This window comes from Corapipo altera, unplaced genomic scaffold, assembly GCF_003945725.1.
Source record: "Corapipo altera isolate COAL_440 unplaced genomic scaffold, ASM394572v1 22b, whole genome shotgun sequence".
NCBI classification, from domain to species: Eukaryota; Metazoa; Chordata; class Aves; order Passeriformes; family Pipridae; genus Corapipo; species Corapipo altera.
In genome coordinates, this window is record NW_020884876.1 from 17,713,372 (window position 1) to 17,732,892 (window position 19,521).

The following is a 19,521-nucleotide window of genomic DNA, read 5'->3' on the forward strand; positions in this document are numbered from 1 at the left end:
AAGTGATGTCTACTGCTGGAAGTGATGTCTACTGCTGGAAGTGATGTTTGTGGATAATTAAAGATCATTTTCTGAGTACAAAAAGCTGACCTCATCAGTTATTTATTTGGATTATATCTGGATTTACTGTTTCTTTCCAGTGACTGTTACGGCACAGTGTGTGTAATATCAGCAAACATAAGAAACTACTGTGGAAATTTATTTCATATCGTGTCAAATCACTGCTGTGCTGCTCCATCATCTTTTCTGTTTTACGTTAAAACATCAATCATGACAGAAAAGGTAGAATGTAACTCTTTTCTCAGTCTTTGGATGATCTTAATGATATCCAAAGGAGTTTCATGTTATAGAGGAAGGCACTGCCAAATCTTTCTAAAGAGGGTGAGTCCTATGGGTAAATTGACCATTTTGTGAGCCTTGGGCACTGGAGTCAAATGACTCTGGGTAACTTTGTTCAAAAATTCATATTAGAAAGACAAAATCTAGAGGGAACATTTTAAATATTTAAAATTTTATATTGCTTAGTTTTTGAAAAAATGTTTTCTTTCAATATTCTGACTTTACTGTCACTCAGAGTAGCCGCAGTTAAATAATTCTGATAAAGTTGAGCAGAATCATTTTTGTTGAACTTTTGTGCTGTGTGGAGTGTTCGCTGGTGATGTGATGCCCCTGGGCCACCATTTTGGTCAAGGTGCCGTCTGCCTTCTGTACGTGGAGGAAATTTACTTTCTGTATCATCTGAGGTTTTTTTCTCTGCCACCTAGCTGGCAAGTGAACTTGTTAATAGGTGTGCACTGTTACAGGTGTGCACTGCTAGTGGTTTGCAATTTCAAGAACCTTGTATCTATTGAACTGAAAAGAGAACTGGACTGAATGGGCCAGTTTTTTCCCCCTCTGAGGTTCATGTATATATTCCTGTCTGCCAACAAATACTAAACATTATTATGTAAATTAATGCATTTGAAAGGCAATGGAATAAATGGAACAACTATTCTGAAGCTTGCAAACTTGGGCAATAGGTGGCTATACTGCCTGACCTGGTGAAAATAATAATGTGAAGGACCATTCTCTTCTCTTAAAGTGAAGACTATGTAAGGTGTTGCCAGTGCCCTTACAGTTTTGCCTATATAAACACACAGTTAAGTCAAATGATGGAAACCAAAAATTTTGGTCCATAGGAAATATAAATATTTCAGTAGCAGAAATTATTTCAAATAGAGGTGGAAGAGGGAGAGTAAAGTTTCCTTTAGAATGATGGTGTTAAAATTCTGATTAGAAAAATATTAAAATTATATTTTCATGATGACAGTTTTTAGTTTTCAAAATTGAAACTGTCCAAACATAAACCATCTCAGTGCTATTTAACAACAATTTTTCTGTTGAACTGCCAGGGAACCTTGAATGTTTTAGTCTGCAGTGTGGTGTGTTATGCCAACACCAGGAAAACTGTGGAATTGTATGTGCTTTAAAAGAAGTTGGAACAGAAATATTACCTCATACCATAGAAAACTGTAAAAATTTTTGATAGGGATTGTTAAAACTTCTTATTTCTTAATTTTTTTTTTAAAAAAGACACAAGTTTATATCAAAAGGAGAAGGAAAAATAAATTTCACCTTTCTTAAGCTGCTTTAATGGATTTCCTAGATTTTTGTCTGGCACATATCTATATACAGATAGAAAGGTCCAATGTCACTGAGATGACAAAGTATTTGATCCCCTGGATTTTTGTTTCTTACATTTATTAATATATTTGTGGAATTCTAGAGGCAGAGGAAAGCCACAAAAAGGTCAGAAAACTGCAAGCCAAGGTAAGCAGCCTGTCAGGAGATGCTTAGCAAATGACAGTGCAAACTACAGAAAAAATATATAGAAAGGAGAGGAAAACATACACCCTTGGAAAATACATTTCCTGGTTGGAAAGGCATTGAAGCTTTGAGTTGTGTATGTTGCTTCCTTGCTCCTTTCCAGTAAATTATCTTTGTTCAGATTATTAATTCAATCCATGTTCCCAGACACCCTGGGCCTTAGAGGAGGGGAATACATGTTCTGCTCCAGGTGTAATGGAAGGCATCGTGGACATCATGGCATCAAGGCAAAAGCATCTTTCACCCCAGGAGAGGAGACGGGACTCCCTTGTTGGCATAAATTTTACTTAGTAATATTTGAAAAATATCACAGATACAGTACCAGTTCATTTCTTATTGTCAAAGAGAGTTGTGTTTTCTCCTTTGCATACTGCATAGAAAAGAAAGCCTCTATGTTTAGTTCATCATGCATTGTAACATTTTTTACTCCATTGCAGTTGGAAAATAGTTTCTCAGTTCTTGGTTATTTATCCTAGTTTTCTTGCAATTCGAGCACAGGCTTCTTCTGATGGGGAAATAATTTTCCCTAGCTATGCTATTGTCCCCACTGCTCCTTAGCCCTGTGACACAAAACTGCAAAATTATGTAGCACAATCAGGTAAATGCTAAAGCATCTGAACCACTTTGTTTTGTTACTTTTACAGCAAGTTCAGACTTCAGTCTATGTGCAATGTGAGGAACTTTAGTTGCACAGAAGATTCTTTTGGTAGGCTCCTGTAGTACATTCAGGTAACAGTACAGGTAACTGACAGGAATAAAGTTACTGGCTAAAAATGTCATTATCCAAACTAAATTTTAAGCTGAATTTAGTTTGGTCTTTCAGAATACTTATTTCTCTCTATTTCACCGCTTGACTAAAGGGTCTAGGATTTAAACTGTGGAATTTGAGTTTCTCTTTTACTTCAGGTGTACCAGGAGACAAAAGACTGCAATAAAAAGTACTACAAGTTAGGTAGAAAAACTAACCCTGACCCCCTTGACATCTTAAAGGTCAGTCAATAAATATTAGGTTAATTCACTCTTTAAAAAGCAGAAAAGTAGATAATTATTTCTTATTCTTAACTAAAAAAATTTAAAAAGGTTATCAGCTTCATAAGCTGATCTTAAAAAGAAAACAAGCTCAGTGCTCAAAATCAATTTGATAAATGTGTTGAGCCCTGAGGTCTTAGTACAATTAATGTACACATTGCCTTTTGTAATAAGTTGTGTACTTGATCATAAAGTAAAAACACTGGTGGATCTGTTAAAGGAATTAGTCCCTGTTTGGGGGGAAAGAAGATAATGATAAAGTAATTAGTATCATGAGTTCAACAAAGATTTAAAACTGTGGTACATGGCAATAATGGATTTTGAACACAGTTAATGAGCATATTCATTGCATTCATTTTTAATTAAGTGGAAAAAATATTGGTCCTTTAAATTGAGATAATAAATGTGCAAGTCAGTCTTGCACAAACATGCAACACAAGAATTTATTGCTTGCTGTCTAACTAGGGAACTGGGAATCATTATAAAGATTAGATTTACTGAAAAAAAATACAGAAAAAACTTTAGTAGAAAATGTTTATGAGGTAATAATTTTCACATTAAATATTGTTTGGCATATTTGGTAGAGTGCGTGTGTGCGTGTTTTTTAAAATGTGATCATTTGTCATCATCAGAGGTAGGACTGTTTGTACCCTTGAAAAGGACTCTGGTATTTATGAATTTAGATTCATGTGAGATGTATTTAGTATATGACTGCACATGCAACAGAACATAAAAATACCAGAAACCTTGAAACAAACACACACTCAAAGGTGTGTTATGCTTGTACTTAGGATACAAATTGTGGTTTAAAAGTAACAGGTTGGCTCAAGAAGCTGTAGCTGTGAACATCCAAGTGTTTGCCCTGCTTTAACCAGCACACACACACCTTCCCAAACCACTGGGCTATGCTGCCACTGGGGCTCTGGGGGTTTCAAGCTGAAGTAGGGAAAATCCAGCTGAAATGCTTAGTGTTTATTCTGTCAGTAGACAGCTGGGGAACTGACATGAAACAGGTTAAAACACTGAAACCAGACGAACCTTCTAGAGCAGTGGCTTTCATTGCTTTTATGACTTGGGAATCCCCTAAAAATTTCCAGTGAAAATGAGGACCTCTCTATGCCATGCTGAAGGTTACTGATGATTGACTGGCATTTCTTAGTTATCTTTCATGGATCTAGTTGAAGTTGTTCACAGATCCCCAGGAATACCCAGACCACATGTTAGGAACAATGAAACTAAATCAAACTTACCGTTTCATTCTCTCAGAGTTCCCAATCCATACCTGTCTTGTCAATATTACCAAAATACCAAGTTCCTTCTGACACACAGTTAGGTCTAGGTCTTTGCTCAACAAATGTCTCTTTGGGTTATGCATAAACTTCTTCCAAGTTTCCCTAAGCCACCTTAACCTTTAGGAACTTATTCACCACTGGTATTATAGGAGAGCAAGTTTTCTGTACCAAGAAGCCCCTGAACTGTCACTGATGGCAGCAGTATGCTGCTAGTGATATTGCAGTATGAATTACTGTGCCACACATAGGCGATTTTGGTCTTTTTTTTTTCCTCTGACTTTATTCTGCTCTATCCCACTTGTGGTAATTGTTCCTTTCTGTAAAAGGAACAAACAAAACCATACACAGGGGTCTCTTCAAAATGCTAACTCTGCTTTTATTTTTTTAACCTCACTGCATGATTTTATTATGTGTATGTAAGTCAGTAGCAACTTTGGAGCTAAGTTTAAAATATCCAGCTTTGGCAGCATACTTTTAGCATTTAAAAAAAGATTTGCAAACTGCTAAGTCATTTTATTGTTAAAACATGAAGCTTATAGAATTTTTGTCAGTAAATAAACATTCTATTTTCTTTTCTGTTCAGGTATGACTTTGTAGAAGTTGAAGAGCCTAGTGATGGCACTGTTTTAGGGCGCTGGTGTGGTTCCAGTACTGTGCCAAGCAGACAAATCTCCAAAGGAAACCAGATCAGAATAAGATTTGTGTCTGATGAATACTTTCCCTCTGAACCTGGATTCTGCATCCATTATACACTTCTTATGCCAGTAAGTAACATGTTTCAGATTGGATCATTTCAGGAAAAAAAATCTTTGAAGTGGTTAAGATTAATTACTGTTTATTTAATAATAATAATAATAGCAATAATGTGCAATCTGTCTTCCTGAATTGTACATCTTATTTTTGTTTTTTAACTGAGTGTTCTTGTGGTTCTTCTTGGATGGCTTTGGACTTGGAAGTTGTGGACTCAGTTGTTTGTCTGGAAACTTCAATAAAATGTTTGCATTCCTAATACTGTACTGTGGAAAAAAAATAATTCTAGCTTTGAGAAAAAGAAAAATCAGAATACAAATCAGCACTGTGATGTTGAAAGAGCATTGGGAAGTTACAAAAAAAGACTGAAGAAATTAATGTTTTTATTAGTCAGCTGCTATTAGACATACACAGCCAAATGATTACACTTAGTTCCAAAACAGAAGGGTTCTTACGCCTCTGGGTAGTTTCATTATAGTGACAAAGCAGACAATGCATAATACTCATTTTTCATTGTGTTTTCCATGGAAACTGTACTCTAGACTTCTCTTGAAAGTTGCTTAAAGCAACAGGTAGTAAACACTATTCATTGTCTAAAATGTGGCTAATTTCACTGTGAACAGGTTTCTGTTGCGTTTTTCACCAAATGAAAGATCTGTGATAGTAAAAAAAAAGATTATAGATTTTTAAGGATGAGATAATTTTTTGAAACATTAGAATGGAGAAAAACAGGGGTTGACTTGTTTTAGAGTAGGTATTCCATATTTAAAGGCAATAAGGAGTACTTATTGTTAAATTCCTCATAATTCACTTTGAATCTCCTAAGTAGTTTTGTGGTCTGTGGTATTTGGTTGGTGGAAAATATCTGCAAGCTCAATAAAAAATTGATCAAGAGAATTCATGTTGTAACTGCACTGACATGTGCTTCACTCAGTATGAATTTTGCTTACTTTATTTTTTTACCATATTTGCTTCTTCTCCCTATTTGCAAAATTTCAGTTATTGTGAAGAAGCAAAGAACCAATACCATGAATCCCATGAATCTTCTCAACAGTACATAATCTTCTACTTAATATATTTAGCATACTTATGATGATGTCAGTGTAGTGTAGCTGGGTGTTTGTATAAATATATATATATATTTATTTATGTTGTTTTCTATTGTTTTCCTATAAATATTTTTAAATATTTTTACCTAACTAAGAACTCTCCTAAAGTGATCAAAGGTTTGATAAGCATATTTGCATCTTTTGTGAGTTAGACCCTTTTGTTAGTAGAATATTATTACCTGATAATGGGTGAATTTTAAAATTAAATAAAATGTCAGTCTCCAAACTTACTTGAAATAAGGCCAGGTTTAAACTTTCATACACCTGAGGGGAGAATGAAATAAGTATGTTTACTTTTAGAAAATAGTAGAAGAAAATCACCAAATACATATGTTTGTGGAGCTGGTGCCAAATTTCATTGTCACAGCTCTAGTATTACATCCTACCTGCTACATACCTATCTCACTTACATATGATTTAATTTCTGTGGAATTGATTAAATGAAGGCACCTGAAAATACCAGAGTATACGTATAATTATTTTTATACCGTGATGTACAAATGGACTGAGTTTATTCCTTAATATTTGATGGGGAAAACTGGTTATAAAGTTTAAATTATCACTGGCACAACATTGGTTTAATGTTTGAAATATTTAAATCACTTATTCAACAGACAAAAACAGAGCTGACATCATAAGATGCATTTTTTGTTCCTCATTTCATTCCACTAAGAAAGCACATATAGCATAAGAAGAATACATGCAAACTGTTTTAGCAACCAACCATGCTCTCTCTAACATACAGAACAGGCGAGAGCAGCCTGCTTCCTGTCATAAAAATTCAGAATGAGCCCCAAAATGTACAGTGTAGTAACTGCTTATGGGTTAATTTCTAAATCTCTCTTTAAAAGGGCTGTGATTTTTTTCAACAAAAAAAGTATGCCTTAATAAGTCAAGCAAAATCCAATTATACATTTCAGACAGCAGATTGTAAATTTAGTCTATACGGTTGAGTTCCAGAATTAAACCTGCTTTTTGTACCTAAAGCAATTGAAAAGTGATGCAAAAAAAAAAATAGTGGTGGTTGTTTTGGTTTTTTTTTAATAACTGTAATGCTATCTTATCCAGCTTTTCAGAAGAAAATAAGATTTACAGCCCCACTCCCACATGCCCACAAAAAAGATGTCAGCTATAAGAATGAGTGTAAATTTTAAATAATTCTTGCAATATCATAACTGATTCACTTAGAGATTCACTTCAATGAATTGGTTCTAAACAGTTAATTTTTTTCCTCTTTTTTTTTGACAAGTGTTGGGGAGGGGGAGATGACTGGTAGACTAGCAATGAGAGATTGTTTGGGGAGAAATGAAGCAAAACTGAAATAAAACAGTGCAAGCTTTTTTCTGTATTTGGAGGCCACCCACGGAGAGGGGCACAGGACACATTTTCAGGTCTTTTAAAGAGCAAGAGAAATGGCTTTGTTTAAATCTGCTGTAATTTATCGTATACATTTTTTCTTTTTTTACTTTGTATATTATATTTCAAACCAACTTTTCACATAAGTAGGAGGAGAATGACTACTGATCTGATTACTTTACTTCTAAGAGTTAGTCACTCTAAGGGACTCACTACCATTCCGATATCACTAGATGCAACATCATTCTCTAGAAAGGCTTACTGTGGGATTATAAGACACTGCATAAAAGCAATGCACATACTGTATACAAACAGAATACTCCCTGAGAAAAACATTAAGCTTTTCTTTAGATTCTAACTAATTAAACTAATAATTTGAATTTCTTCCATTTTAAGTTTTGTACCCTGGCTACATCTAGAACTTTCTACAATTCTGGTCTAAGTCCACTTTATTTCTTCTGTTCTATAGCTGCAAGTTAATTTTATCTGCAATACCATGAAGTGGAAGCAAGTGTTGGAAAATCTTATTCCTATTAAGAAAATGTAGTTTGTGTTATTTCAAAATTATTATTTTTCTTTCAGCACAGCTGTCATTCTCAGTCACTCTTTTCATGCTCTGGCCTGTCACTTTGTCTGCACTTACTGGTGAGCTGCTTTATTCTGGCAGGGCTGCCTAGCAATGGTTCTCAATTTTGACCAGCTATGCATTTATTAAAAGTCATGATTTTGGCAGCACTATGCCACCTAAAACTTCCTAGAACTTTATTGCAAAAACAATCCATATTTTATTTCTTCTCCCCTTCTTCTCACTTGCTGCAGTTATAGCTCTAATCCATATAGTAGCCACATGCAATTGAGGGAAATCTTATAAACTCTTATAACGTATATTTGGGCTTCAGTCTTCCTAGTGACTTGTTTAAACTATGTCAGTTACGAGTTTGGCAGAGAAAACTTGATGTAATAAAGTCCATTGTTAGTTGGGGAGCGGGTGAATGGGATACTTGATGCCTGAGGTGCCATTAAGGAATGCATGACTGATTGCCAAAGTAGTTATTAATTATTCAGGGCACTCAGAACAAAGCAGCTCCAGTTAAAGTTGAAGCTGGGGGTGACTGTATTCCCCTTCTTTTTTGGCATATGGTAGCATGTCATTTGTCATCAAAGATCATGCCAAAGATCTTTGCAAGGAACAGACTTAACCCTCTTCTATGCAAGCAAAGATGAAAATCCAAGAAGCTGCTTAAAGACTGACCTGGTTTAAAAGCAACTGAGCAGGTGGTTTGGGATTTTGTTGCAGTACCTGAATGGTGACCTGGGGGTCAGTCCAAGGGAATGTTTTGGTTTGGTTTGAGTTTTTTCCTTTTGATGCAGAGATGTTGTTAGTACTGCTCGCTTTTAACAGTAATGAAGATTAAATAGATATTCTGTCTAGGGCTATATGATATTTGTTGTTTATTTCATCCAAATTGGCTAAGCTTTGCTCTTTTAGAATTTAGCAGGTTGATGTTGTTTGCGGAACCTTTTTAATTGAGCTTGTTGATTGAAACAGGCAAATAAATTTAAATACTAATAGAAACAGTGACACTAATAGAACAGGGAGAGGAAAGCTAATACATTACCTTCCTTTCCTTTCACAAGTCCACAGATTTCACAGCTATCAAGTGTGTTTCTCGCATGTAGGTGCCAAAGCCCAAGAGATGGTTAACTTTGGCTGCAATAACTGAAAATCCATCCTGAAAGGACATTATTATCTCCTAACCAAAGTTTTTTCTACACTCTCTTAAGAAGTAATCAAGAGGTTTTGGAAATAAAAGGATTTGAGAGTTGTTTAAGCCAAGGTGGTATGAAGAATCAGGAGAGTGTATGAGTGTTATGTGGAGCTTTGCAACGCTACATGAAGTGAAAGCTCTTCATATAATGGGAAACAAAACATTTGTGTTCAGAGTTTCCGCTGATTAGGTGCAGTGAAACCTAAGCATAGATAATGGAACAGGCTACTAAAGATGCTCCAGCATGCAAATTCAATCATTCATTTTCTTCTGTGTGGCAAAAATTCATTTTAAATCAAAGATGTTTTTGAACTAATTTTTACCTTGGAGATTTCATTTTGCTTTAAAGTTGTGCTTAAGGTATTGGATGAGGTAATTTCTTAGATGAGACATCAAATATTACCCCAAAATTCATTAAAAAAAATTACAAAAAGTACAACCCCGAGGATGGCTATTATCTGTGAGACTAAAATGAGCGGGGGCAGTGGAGGGGAGGAGAGAAGCCTCTGAAGTAGACTTCCTAATCAAATCATAACATCTTGTTTTCCTGTGACCATGTCTCATTCTATCACATGGATATCATAAAAAGTTTAAAGATCTGCGTGTGTGAAGCAGAGTTGCACAAAGGCAGGGTTAGACATGAATCTAGCAAAATTGTGGGCCTGTACAAAAGTCTATGGAAGTGTGTCCTTAACCTCCACAACCTGAGATGTCAGTGTGGATTTTCTGAGATTCTGAAAGGAAGAGAGACATTTTGAATCATATTGGTTGTCATTTAGTTCTTAAAAGGAACGAATATATTTATCTGATAGCAAGTTTTGTACTCTGAAGGACGTGGTTCCTTTCCCTTTGGCCAAAATAGAAATGCAGTTTCTCATGAAGTATATGTAGTATGTGCAATTTCTTTTGTATTTTTCTGTGATATTAGTCTTACAGTGGCTCAGGATGAAAATAGTCAGAAATTGTTTCATTGACGGTTTGTGGCGCAAAGTAATTTTGTTTCCTCGGATGACAATTTTTTTTACAAATGCATTATATATTTCACTAACACTTGAATTCTATGATTTTGGAAGTTTATTGTATATCCCACCTACTATCACTGTGGCAAGAGATATAAAAAACCCCAACTGATTTTCTTATTTCTGAATAAGTAACATTAATTTCAAAATTAAATCCAATTATGTTAGCTCAAATGTCATACTTCAGAGGGGTTTTTTTTCTGTTCAACAACTTCAGTACAGCTTTTCTTCCTGAAAAAATTCGGGAATGTTCAGTAAATGACAAACTGATTCTGTTTATGGAACATTCATATAAGTCTTAAAACTGGGGGTTTTTTTGGTTTGTTGGGGGGGTTTTGTTTGTTTTTTGGGTTTTTGTTTGGTTTTTTTAAGAAAGTATTGAGGGGCAATCAAAACAAATTATGTGGACAAGAGCTTGTGAAAATTGATCTCCTTTTAGTTGTCAATATCATTATTTATAGCTAGATCACTCTGGCAACCTGTTTCAAAGTGAAGTTATTGCCATAAACAAGGGATGGGGTACTGCAACTGTCAAGAAAAAGCAGGCAACCTTTATCGCTTCTTGTCCCAAGTTATGTCTTTGAATGCATGTTAACCCTTTCCTCTTACATGAAACCAGACAGTAGGATGATTCAGTGTAAACAATGTCGAACCACTTTAAATGCCCTAAAAATTGAAAAGGTTAGAAAACATATTGGAGATGTATTTTAAATAAATGAGACAGTCTCTTTCCTTCAGTTTCTATAAGTTACCTAAAGGCTTTCGTTAGACTTCCATTTAGTGATAAATGTTTATGTTGTCAGGGATTCTTTTTTAGTATTTGGAAACTTTATTAGTGTGTCTTATAGCATCTTAGCATAGAAGTTCAGGTATACATATTTAACTAGAAAATGAGTATTACTTTTACATGGTCTATAATTTACTTTATAGTACTGTTCTAGCGTAAATTTTAATGTAGTGTGCCCTGCTGTTTTCAAAAGGTCTTCAAGAGAAGTTATGATGGAAGAGTGATTTTGTTTTGTCTTGAACAATTTCATAAATCTCTCAGAATGTCATGACATTGGGAGTGATCTGGCTGGTATGTGTGGGCTCTTAACGTTTTTTCTGTTTCGGAACAATCTGAAAGAACTGTATTTTGCCGATTGTTGAAAAAACAGAAACAAAATTGTGCCAGGAAAGATAGTAATGTGGGAAATCCAATCTGCATTAATGATGCAAGGAAGAGAATACATGATGAAGGTGGGCTGGGGTGAATGACCAGCCCTGTGGATTACCACAATGGTACTTTTGTCAAGTCAACTTGACTTAATAGACATTGAAGTTTACACCTTCTAATAAGCAGGGAGTACATCACTAATGAAAATAACTTTAAACCATTACATTTTAATATTGTAGTCATGAGTATATTCTGGGAGTCCTCGTTATGAGAGTGTATCCTTACAGTAAATCACAGTTAAATGTCAAAACTCAAGATTAAAAAAATGAGTATGTGTTTTATTGCATTTTGACTTCAGAGTTTGAAGTACATTTCAGATTGTAAGTTTTTTACTTGATGAAATGGCAAGCATGCTAACTCAAAAACTTTTTTCAAGTAGTATTTTTTTCATTAATTTCACTCAAGAAGGAGTGGATCTAATCAGAGCAACTACACAGAAGAACTAATGGCAGAATTATACTTTCACTCTCTAGCAACAATAAATATTAGCCTAAAATATGTTATTCTCTACTTGTGCCAACTTTCCTTTAACTGATATTCAAAGAGATTCTCTCTTCTTTCTTACCTCTAAAATTGTTCTGGACAAATGAATAAGAATCAGATCAAGCTGATTAGTCTTTATCAGTCAGTAGTACTGCATTAAAGCATTTAATATGTGTTATGTACGCTGGCATGTGAATTTGAAAGTATATTATTCAATAAAGTTAGCAGTAATGGCAAGTTTCTAAGCCTTTCCAGTTGCCTTCCCAGTTTCCCATATGTCAGGCTACCTTGTTTGCTGTGAGGCATGTCAAAAAAAAAAAGCTTCAAACAAGTCTATGACTTGAGAGGGATCTGTGTGTATACAAAAACATGTCACTCTTTAACTGTAAATTCACTGATGCAGTGTAATTGGAGCTGTTGGATGCTACTTCAACAGAAATATTCCACAATGATGTCCAAATGTTCCTTTAGTCTTTCAAGATTATTCTGTAGTCATGGTTCAAATTTATTTGTTCAAACTTACTGATCATACATGTTCTAAAGAATGCAATGTCTCAATTATTTATGTGTAATTTTTTATTCAATCCTTTACTAAATATTTTATAAAATACTTTTCACTTAATATGTTTGGTAAAAAAACCCAAACCACCTCCCCCAACCAAAAAACCAACCGAAACATCCAAACAAAAGAAGTAGCAAAAAGCCCACACACAAAAATCCCACAAACAAACAAACAAACAAAAACCCCAAAGAACACTCAACACCATCTTCCTCTTCTCCCAATTTTTTTTAGCAACCTTTATCTTTTATGTGTTAAGTATTACAGAATCGTCTAGTTGACTATCCCTTTTCCGATTTTCAGGATCAACATTTTTGAGAAAGCAGGCTGATGGCTTCTCTGCAAATTCCAAAGCAAAGTGATTCTGTCCCATTCTCAAAGTAATCCCTTGTGTACTGGCACAGCTCTAGATTTTTTTGTGCTTTCAAATACTGAGACGTTGTGTCTGACATGCTTGCTAGTGGAAAAAAAGGTAAGCAAATGTACATTTAATACTAGGTTTCAGGTAGCACCATAGTTTTCAGTTATGTTGTTTAGGTGCATTTATGCTGTGTCCCTATTCATTATTAGTATCTTGGTCATGCCACAATCCTACAATTGCCTCCCCCCAGAAAAACAGGCAGTAAGTCTGGCATGTACTGTGCTAATTTTTCTTACTATAATTTTGGTAGGAAAAGGGAAAAACAGGAATGAATTGAAAAGTTGGAACAGAAGAGTGCAACTTCTTAAATATTTTTTAATTATTTTACATACGGTAGAGCTCTGATGAGGGCAGCTCCAATATTTGAGATCAAATCAGCTGTGGAGCAGCTTCTGTAGATGACTTATTGCACAATCTGACTCTACCGGTTGGTAGAAGCAACTCTTTAAATTCAGGAAAAAAATTCTTGACAGAGTAATAACACTGTATAGTAGCTTCAGGGTAAGAGTTTGCTTGTGGGAAGATTAATGTGGGATATTGGTAGTGGTGTTAAGAGAAATCCTTTTGTTTCTAAAAAGGGATAGATAATAAGCACTATGGGAATACCAAAATTTGCACCTGTCTTGTCTTTGCACTACCTGGCGTCTGGTGTTACAGATGGGGATTATGAGCTGTCATTTGTTAGCTTCTCATAAGTACTCAAAACTTTTTTAATGATGAGGATGAAAGGTTTGACTGAATAAGCCAGGATTGTTGTTGAAAAGCTTTTGGTTTTGTTTTAATGGGAAAGTCTAAATAATCACAAAGCTGTCACATCTGCTCTTAGGCTAGGGTAGTAAAGAAGGAATTCAGGAAGGCTGCTTCCATGTTTGCTCCTGATAGCTGGCTAATGTTGTTGAAGAACTGTAGTTGTATAAAAAAACCAAAATGAAATTAAAAACAAACCTTGCATGTGAAAACGGAGGACAGTTTGTTTGGCAAAAGACATTTCCAGAGGCAGAACACTCAGGCTGCTTGACTGTTCATTTCACTCTGCTTTTGAGATAAGCAATAAATCACAGGAAGAAGAATTGTAAGGATCATTTTTGAGGAGAAATAAAATGCTGGACTTCATATTGAAAGGAGTGATTTAGTACGTGAAAGACCAGGTTCAAAGGCACTTGAGAGGTGGAGGTGTGAAACCAGATGGCACAGCTTTTCCAAAAAGTTTTGCATATAATCCTACAGGCATTTTGAAGTTGGTGGATCCTAATAACACTTCCCTTTCAGCTGCCAAAGGGTTCCTTGGGGGAGCTCTAATAACTCTACCCTGACATCACTTACAGCAACTCTTGAGTCTCATCTGAAGGAGTTGGTTAGGAGGCTAGGGGATTTTCAGTGTAGTGGTGTAAATAATGAAACCAATCTGGTGATTTATTGTTCAGTATGTACCTTTGGTGTCTTTTGGTAGCACTTAGTTACCTTTAGAGTTTTTCAGTAGATATCTCTTATTCTAAATGTTTTTCTAACAGTGTGACAAATGTCCTTTAACTAGCATGACCATCTTTAAGAAGACAGGTGATGTGCTATGGTAATTTTGTTAGAAATCAGTATCCTCGTGGCTTTGTGAATGGTTGGCATAGTAAATGCAATTTCTGAATTTGAATTTTCAGATGTTTTATTTTCTCTATTTTTCTTACTACGCCTGCATGTGAATGTTAAAGAGGCCACTACTTTTGAAACTTGAAAATCCTTAAAATTTAAAATGGTTTTTTAAAAAAATTTTTGCTAACTCTGTGCAACCAACCCTGAACTTCCCTGCTGACTGACATAACCAAAATGACTAGATAGCCAAAGAGAGTAAGATAACTGAGTTGAGCCAAATTATCAAACCCACTCAGTCATCATCTGTATTTCTGGAGGGGAAAGGATTAAATACCAAATTATTTAACTTTCTAATTGGCAGAGCAGTTAGCCACATATATGTAAGCTTTTAATATGTAAGCTGTTAATAGGGTTGCCCTTGCTTATCTTCTGAAAATCATTCTGATCTGCTGAACTCTTCTGATTTGTGTAGGCATATTTGTCTTGGAGCTTTTCAGTGTGAGATGTTCTGGGTAATGAGAAGTTAATAATAAAATACTTCCTGTTCTTAAGTCATCTCTGTAATGCCTTTTTGGCTTGGAATTCTTGTCTTTTAGTTAAAGTAAATTCTGTCATTGATCTCTTCTTGTTTGCTCTCTATCAATATGTATAACTTTAAGTACTGTATTTACTTTATTTAATTGCCTTCCTACTTAAGAAAATCATAGGCACCTTTCATGTAGTACAAAACCCCTTGTGATTGGGTGCCTAAAATAGCAGTGTATCTTTTGATGCAACATAAATGTAGAATTAAGGTTCATAAGAGTGTTTTGAAACTGTTTGCTGGTATAAAACACTTTAGAGTATAGCCCAGCTTTTCATCAAAAATCAAAAATAGATGATCAAGTCAACAGTACAACAGCAAGTGAAAAATTGTCAGAGGGTTTTTCAATTATGTTTCAAATCATCATTAAGAATAAAAGAAATGAGTTAATTTTACAGGTAGGTATTTACACAGATGAAAGATAATATAAATTTCGGAAGCAATTTACTACTTTGCTAACAAAATATTTCTAAAAATGTTAGAACTTAATCTACAAGCCTGCACATCTTTGATGTGATAGAGGTGATCAAATTGAATGCCCGATATTTTTCAAATGTGAGAGACAGGTGAACCTGACCTTGTGCAAAGCCCCACTTCACAAAGGTGAAGCACAAGTGAAGGTCTTTGCGCAACTGTCAACCCCACGGCCACAATCTGCTCTGCCATAGGAAGCCAACCTGTACTGGTTACATACAGCAGAGCAGTGCTGTATTCCTGCTTGAAGTCTAAGAATGCCTTTGAGGTGATGTCATGGTAGAACAAGAGCAAAGTAAAATCCACTGTTATTTTTGCAAGCTACTAACACTTATCTCTAGGTAGTTAAGGATTATTTATACATTTTCTCAGAATTGAGACTAAACAGAAGAGAAATTATCACCTAATAGTTATATGTAACAGCGATAGTAAATAGTGAGAGGGTTTTACAGATTTTCATTTAGATAATAGGTACACTAGAGGGACCTTTGTCATTATTTTCTGAGACTCTGATTTCTGTCCATTTTTTAAAGTAGGCACTCTTTATATTTTGTCGTTTGTTGCCTCCTTTTCTATGAACTATGATTCTTACTAGGGACTAATAATTTAAGAACAATATTGATTTTAAGAACTACGTTCTTTAAATTGGAGACTTGTCATGCTGTTAAACAGTGAAAAAAATCATAAAATTTCCTTTATAAAGTTTGATCTTGCATTACCTGAAACTGTTTACAAATTATAGGGGAATGTGGGGAATCAATATATTAAAAGCTACCAAAGTGTGAACAGGAACAACTTTTCTGTGCAGGCTGATTAAAAAAAAAAAAGAAAAAAAAAAGAAAAAAATAATTTTGTGAAGCTTTTGCCCACCTAAGAAACCTCATTAAACAAACCATACAAAGCCACAACTTACAAAGCTAGTGCTATACAAAAATGCCAGTGGATAATTTATAGATGGAGCTGGCCTGAATTTTATGGTTAATATTTGGAAAAGTAGCAACATATTAAGGTTTTGTCATCATAAAAATCTGAAACCAGAGAAAAGTGAGTTTAAAAACACCATTACTTTCTTAATTTTTCCCTAAATCTAATTTCCTATTAAATTATGAGAGTACAATTACTTTTGAGAGACTTCCCACTGTCCTCTCACTAATTAAATACTTAAAAAAGTTAATCTCCTAATCAAGCAATTAGAGAATCCCCAAAGAGAACCAGGAAGCAACACATCTTGCACAGGGCACAGAATGTGAACTTTTCAGTTTAGGTCTTTTATACCCTGCTTTGACTCTGCCACGTGCAGTGTTCTGTCCCCAGTAACAGTCTGCCCTAGGCCATGGCTTCCTTGCAGTGAGGGCGCTCTTGGCTTCCACTGTTGTTTTTTTTTTCTGCAGGAAAAAGAGGTGGCAGCTCTTTTCTGTTTTCTGCCAAGTACTAAGGTTCAGAGAAGAAAGAGAAAATAATAGTCAAGTTACCTAAGGGGTGGTAACTGGCAATTGCTATAATGTCAAATTGTCATGGTTGCATCATTCTGTTCATAAATGCTGTTATTTTGGGCTTTGTCAGGTGGATAATTGTATTTTAAAGTTATTCTAACAATACACCAACTTGAATTTATTATCACATGCAATTTTAATGTTCATTATTTCTACTAATATAGTGATAACCACACTATTGAAATTTCAGTAATAGTGATATACTTTCCAGTTTATAGCCTCTGAAATCTTTGGATGTTTTGATTCTAGTTCTTTTGTCATGTAGACAGCATGACTGGTGACAGATTTTTTAAACAAGCAGTTCCCATTGCCTTCAACAAGAAATATTAGGTACTGGGAGTCTGAAAAACAGTGACCACATCATCAAAATAATGGTCATATTATTCAAACTGAAATAGGTTTGGGTTTTTTTAATATATTTATAAATTAATTGGCAAATAATTGTTTCTCTATATGTATTTATTATACTGAGATTACTGAGATACTAGTGAGATCTTATTTCCCAGTAGCTACCTATTCTTCTAATCTCCTAAGTGAGTGAATTATACACCGTGGACCATATTCAATAGTTTAGTGAATGTTGCCTGGAAGAATTAAACTTTCATGCTCATCAGGTCAAAAACAGTATTGATGCTGTCATTCTGAGATCACAATCAGTGTTTATCTCAAAAAATTGGTTTAATTTTCTGAAAAAAAACCTGAAGAGTGGGAGAAGAAAAAGAGATGTCAGTGTTTTAGTCACTCATTAAAATATCTTCATTTTTCAGAATTCTCTTTTACAACACATAATAGTTGCTAAGGTAACCCATATCTAGTACCAATATACTGTTTGAGGAGAGAATATAACCTTAATTGTTAAATAGCAAAATGTCCTTTTCTAACTTTTTAACTGAAACATAACTTTATAAAGGGAATTTTTACTCATCTAAATTCAGTCAGTTTGCATTAAGTTTATAGTGATGTACTTGAAATGACAATTTGTCTTCCCTCCCATTCCTCAAATGGTTAGTGCTCACACATCCTAATTTGTACATTCAAATCCTCATGTTTGTACAGCGGGCCTGCACAGATAAACTGAAAGTTGCAAATCAGCTTCATATTAAATAGCAAATAATGGACGTAGGCTAAGAACATGGTAACACTGTCTTCATGGCAATTAGGTATCTCAAATGTATGAATGTTTACAAAACCGAAAAATATTTTCTCCAAATACTAGACTGAATCTTCCTTCAGCAAAGCACGGCAATCATCACAGTCACTTTACCCAAATTGCTTAACATTGCTTTGTAAATGTGGTTCATGCAGAACATCTCAATTACATTTCATTTTTGGTACTGAGAACCCTCAGAGTGGGTTTCTATTCTCATTTAAACGAGCAAATCATCTCATGGGACTTCACTGAGTACAGCAGGTGGAAGAAATCCCACCAGAATTAGTCATGCAGATCTCTGCAAAGAGTGTTCGTGACCAGTGTTGCCTTGCAAAGTTGGTTGATCCTCCCTTCCCACCACCCACCCTTCCATCTCCCTTCTTTTTTGCCCTCTTCTATAGCAGTTTGCAGTGTCGGTCTCTCATGCCCAGGAAAAAACATATCAAGATATATAGTCAGTGAGCAATGCTTGTAAATAATACCTTTTTAATATCATCCTAATTTAGCTTCTTATTTGGTTTATTTCAGAAGCAGTTCTTTATCAGGCATTCAAATTAGCATCTTCAATCATATTGCTGTGAAGTACACTTTGTGTCTTGATCAAAGGATAAAGTTGTGGTTAGCCACTGACTTCAATGTAACAGGCTAGGGCAGCAAATCGCTTTGTTTTCGTTCTGTTGAACCCCATGTTACACAATGTCTGCAGTTCACAGAAAATCATGTTTCTTATGGGCTGGAGAATTCAGGTAGAACCATTGCCTTACACTTGACTTTTTATTTAAACTGATAATAAACCCCACATCTAACCACTTCCTGGATTGCAGTGAATAGCAGCCTGTGAAACCACAATTAATTAAAATTTTGAAAACCACAGTTTTTGATGTCTTGTGTTCTGTAATTAGTTCCATATATGCTACACTAAATCATCAGAAATGCCCAGTATTGCTGAATCAGAGAATGGGAAAATAAGAGACTGAGGGATATTTTAAATACATATACAAACAGGAAAGTATTTTTCAGAGTGTAAATATTAATTTTTCGAATGGGTCCTAAAAAACCTTTTATAAAAAAAGGGTATGTGGGGAATAGAATGAGGAGTTCCTCTGTAGAAGGCTTTACAACTTTTTAAAATCATGCTTTTGAAAAACACAATTAAAAAAAAAAATTAAAAAAGTGACAGTAAGATATAGCAGTAGTTTGTAAAAGGGTTAAGATCAGTGCAGGGTTATTGTGTGGCACCTCCTTTCTTGTAGAGGTGAGTATTTTGACTTTTTACCTTTATAGCATGGTGAATGTGCAAGAACAGAGAAGTAATGTGAAAGGAGATGAAGGTCTGTGCCATGTGAGGGAAATCCCTTCAAGTCAGTG

General features: G+C 34.9%; 1 protein-coding gene across 1 annotated transcript in view; it reads left to right on the plus strand.

Moving 5' to 3' along the window:
• PDGFC (platelet derived growth factor C) overlaps positions 1-19,521 on the plus strand; it is a 123,620-nt gene that overhangs the window by 84,264 nt on the left and 19,835 nt on the right. The window contains exon 3 of the mRNA XM_027636180.1: positions 4,771-4,951. Within this exon, the coding sequence (XP_027491981.1) occupies positions 4,771-4,951 (181 nt within the window). The remainder of the gene's footprint in view (positions 1-4,770; positions 4,952-19,521) is intronic.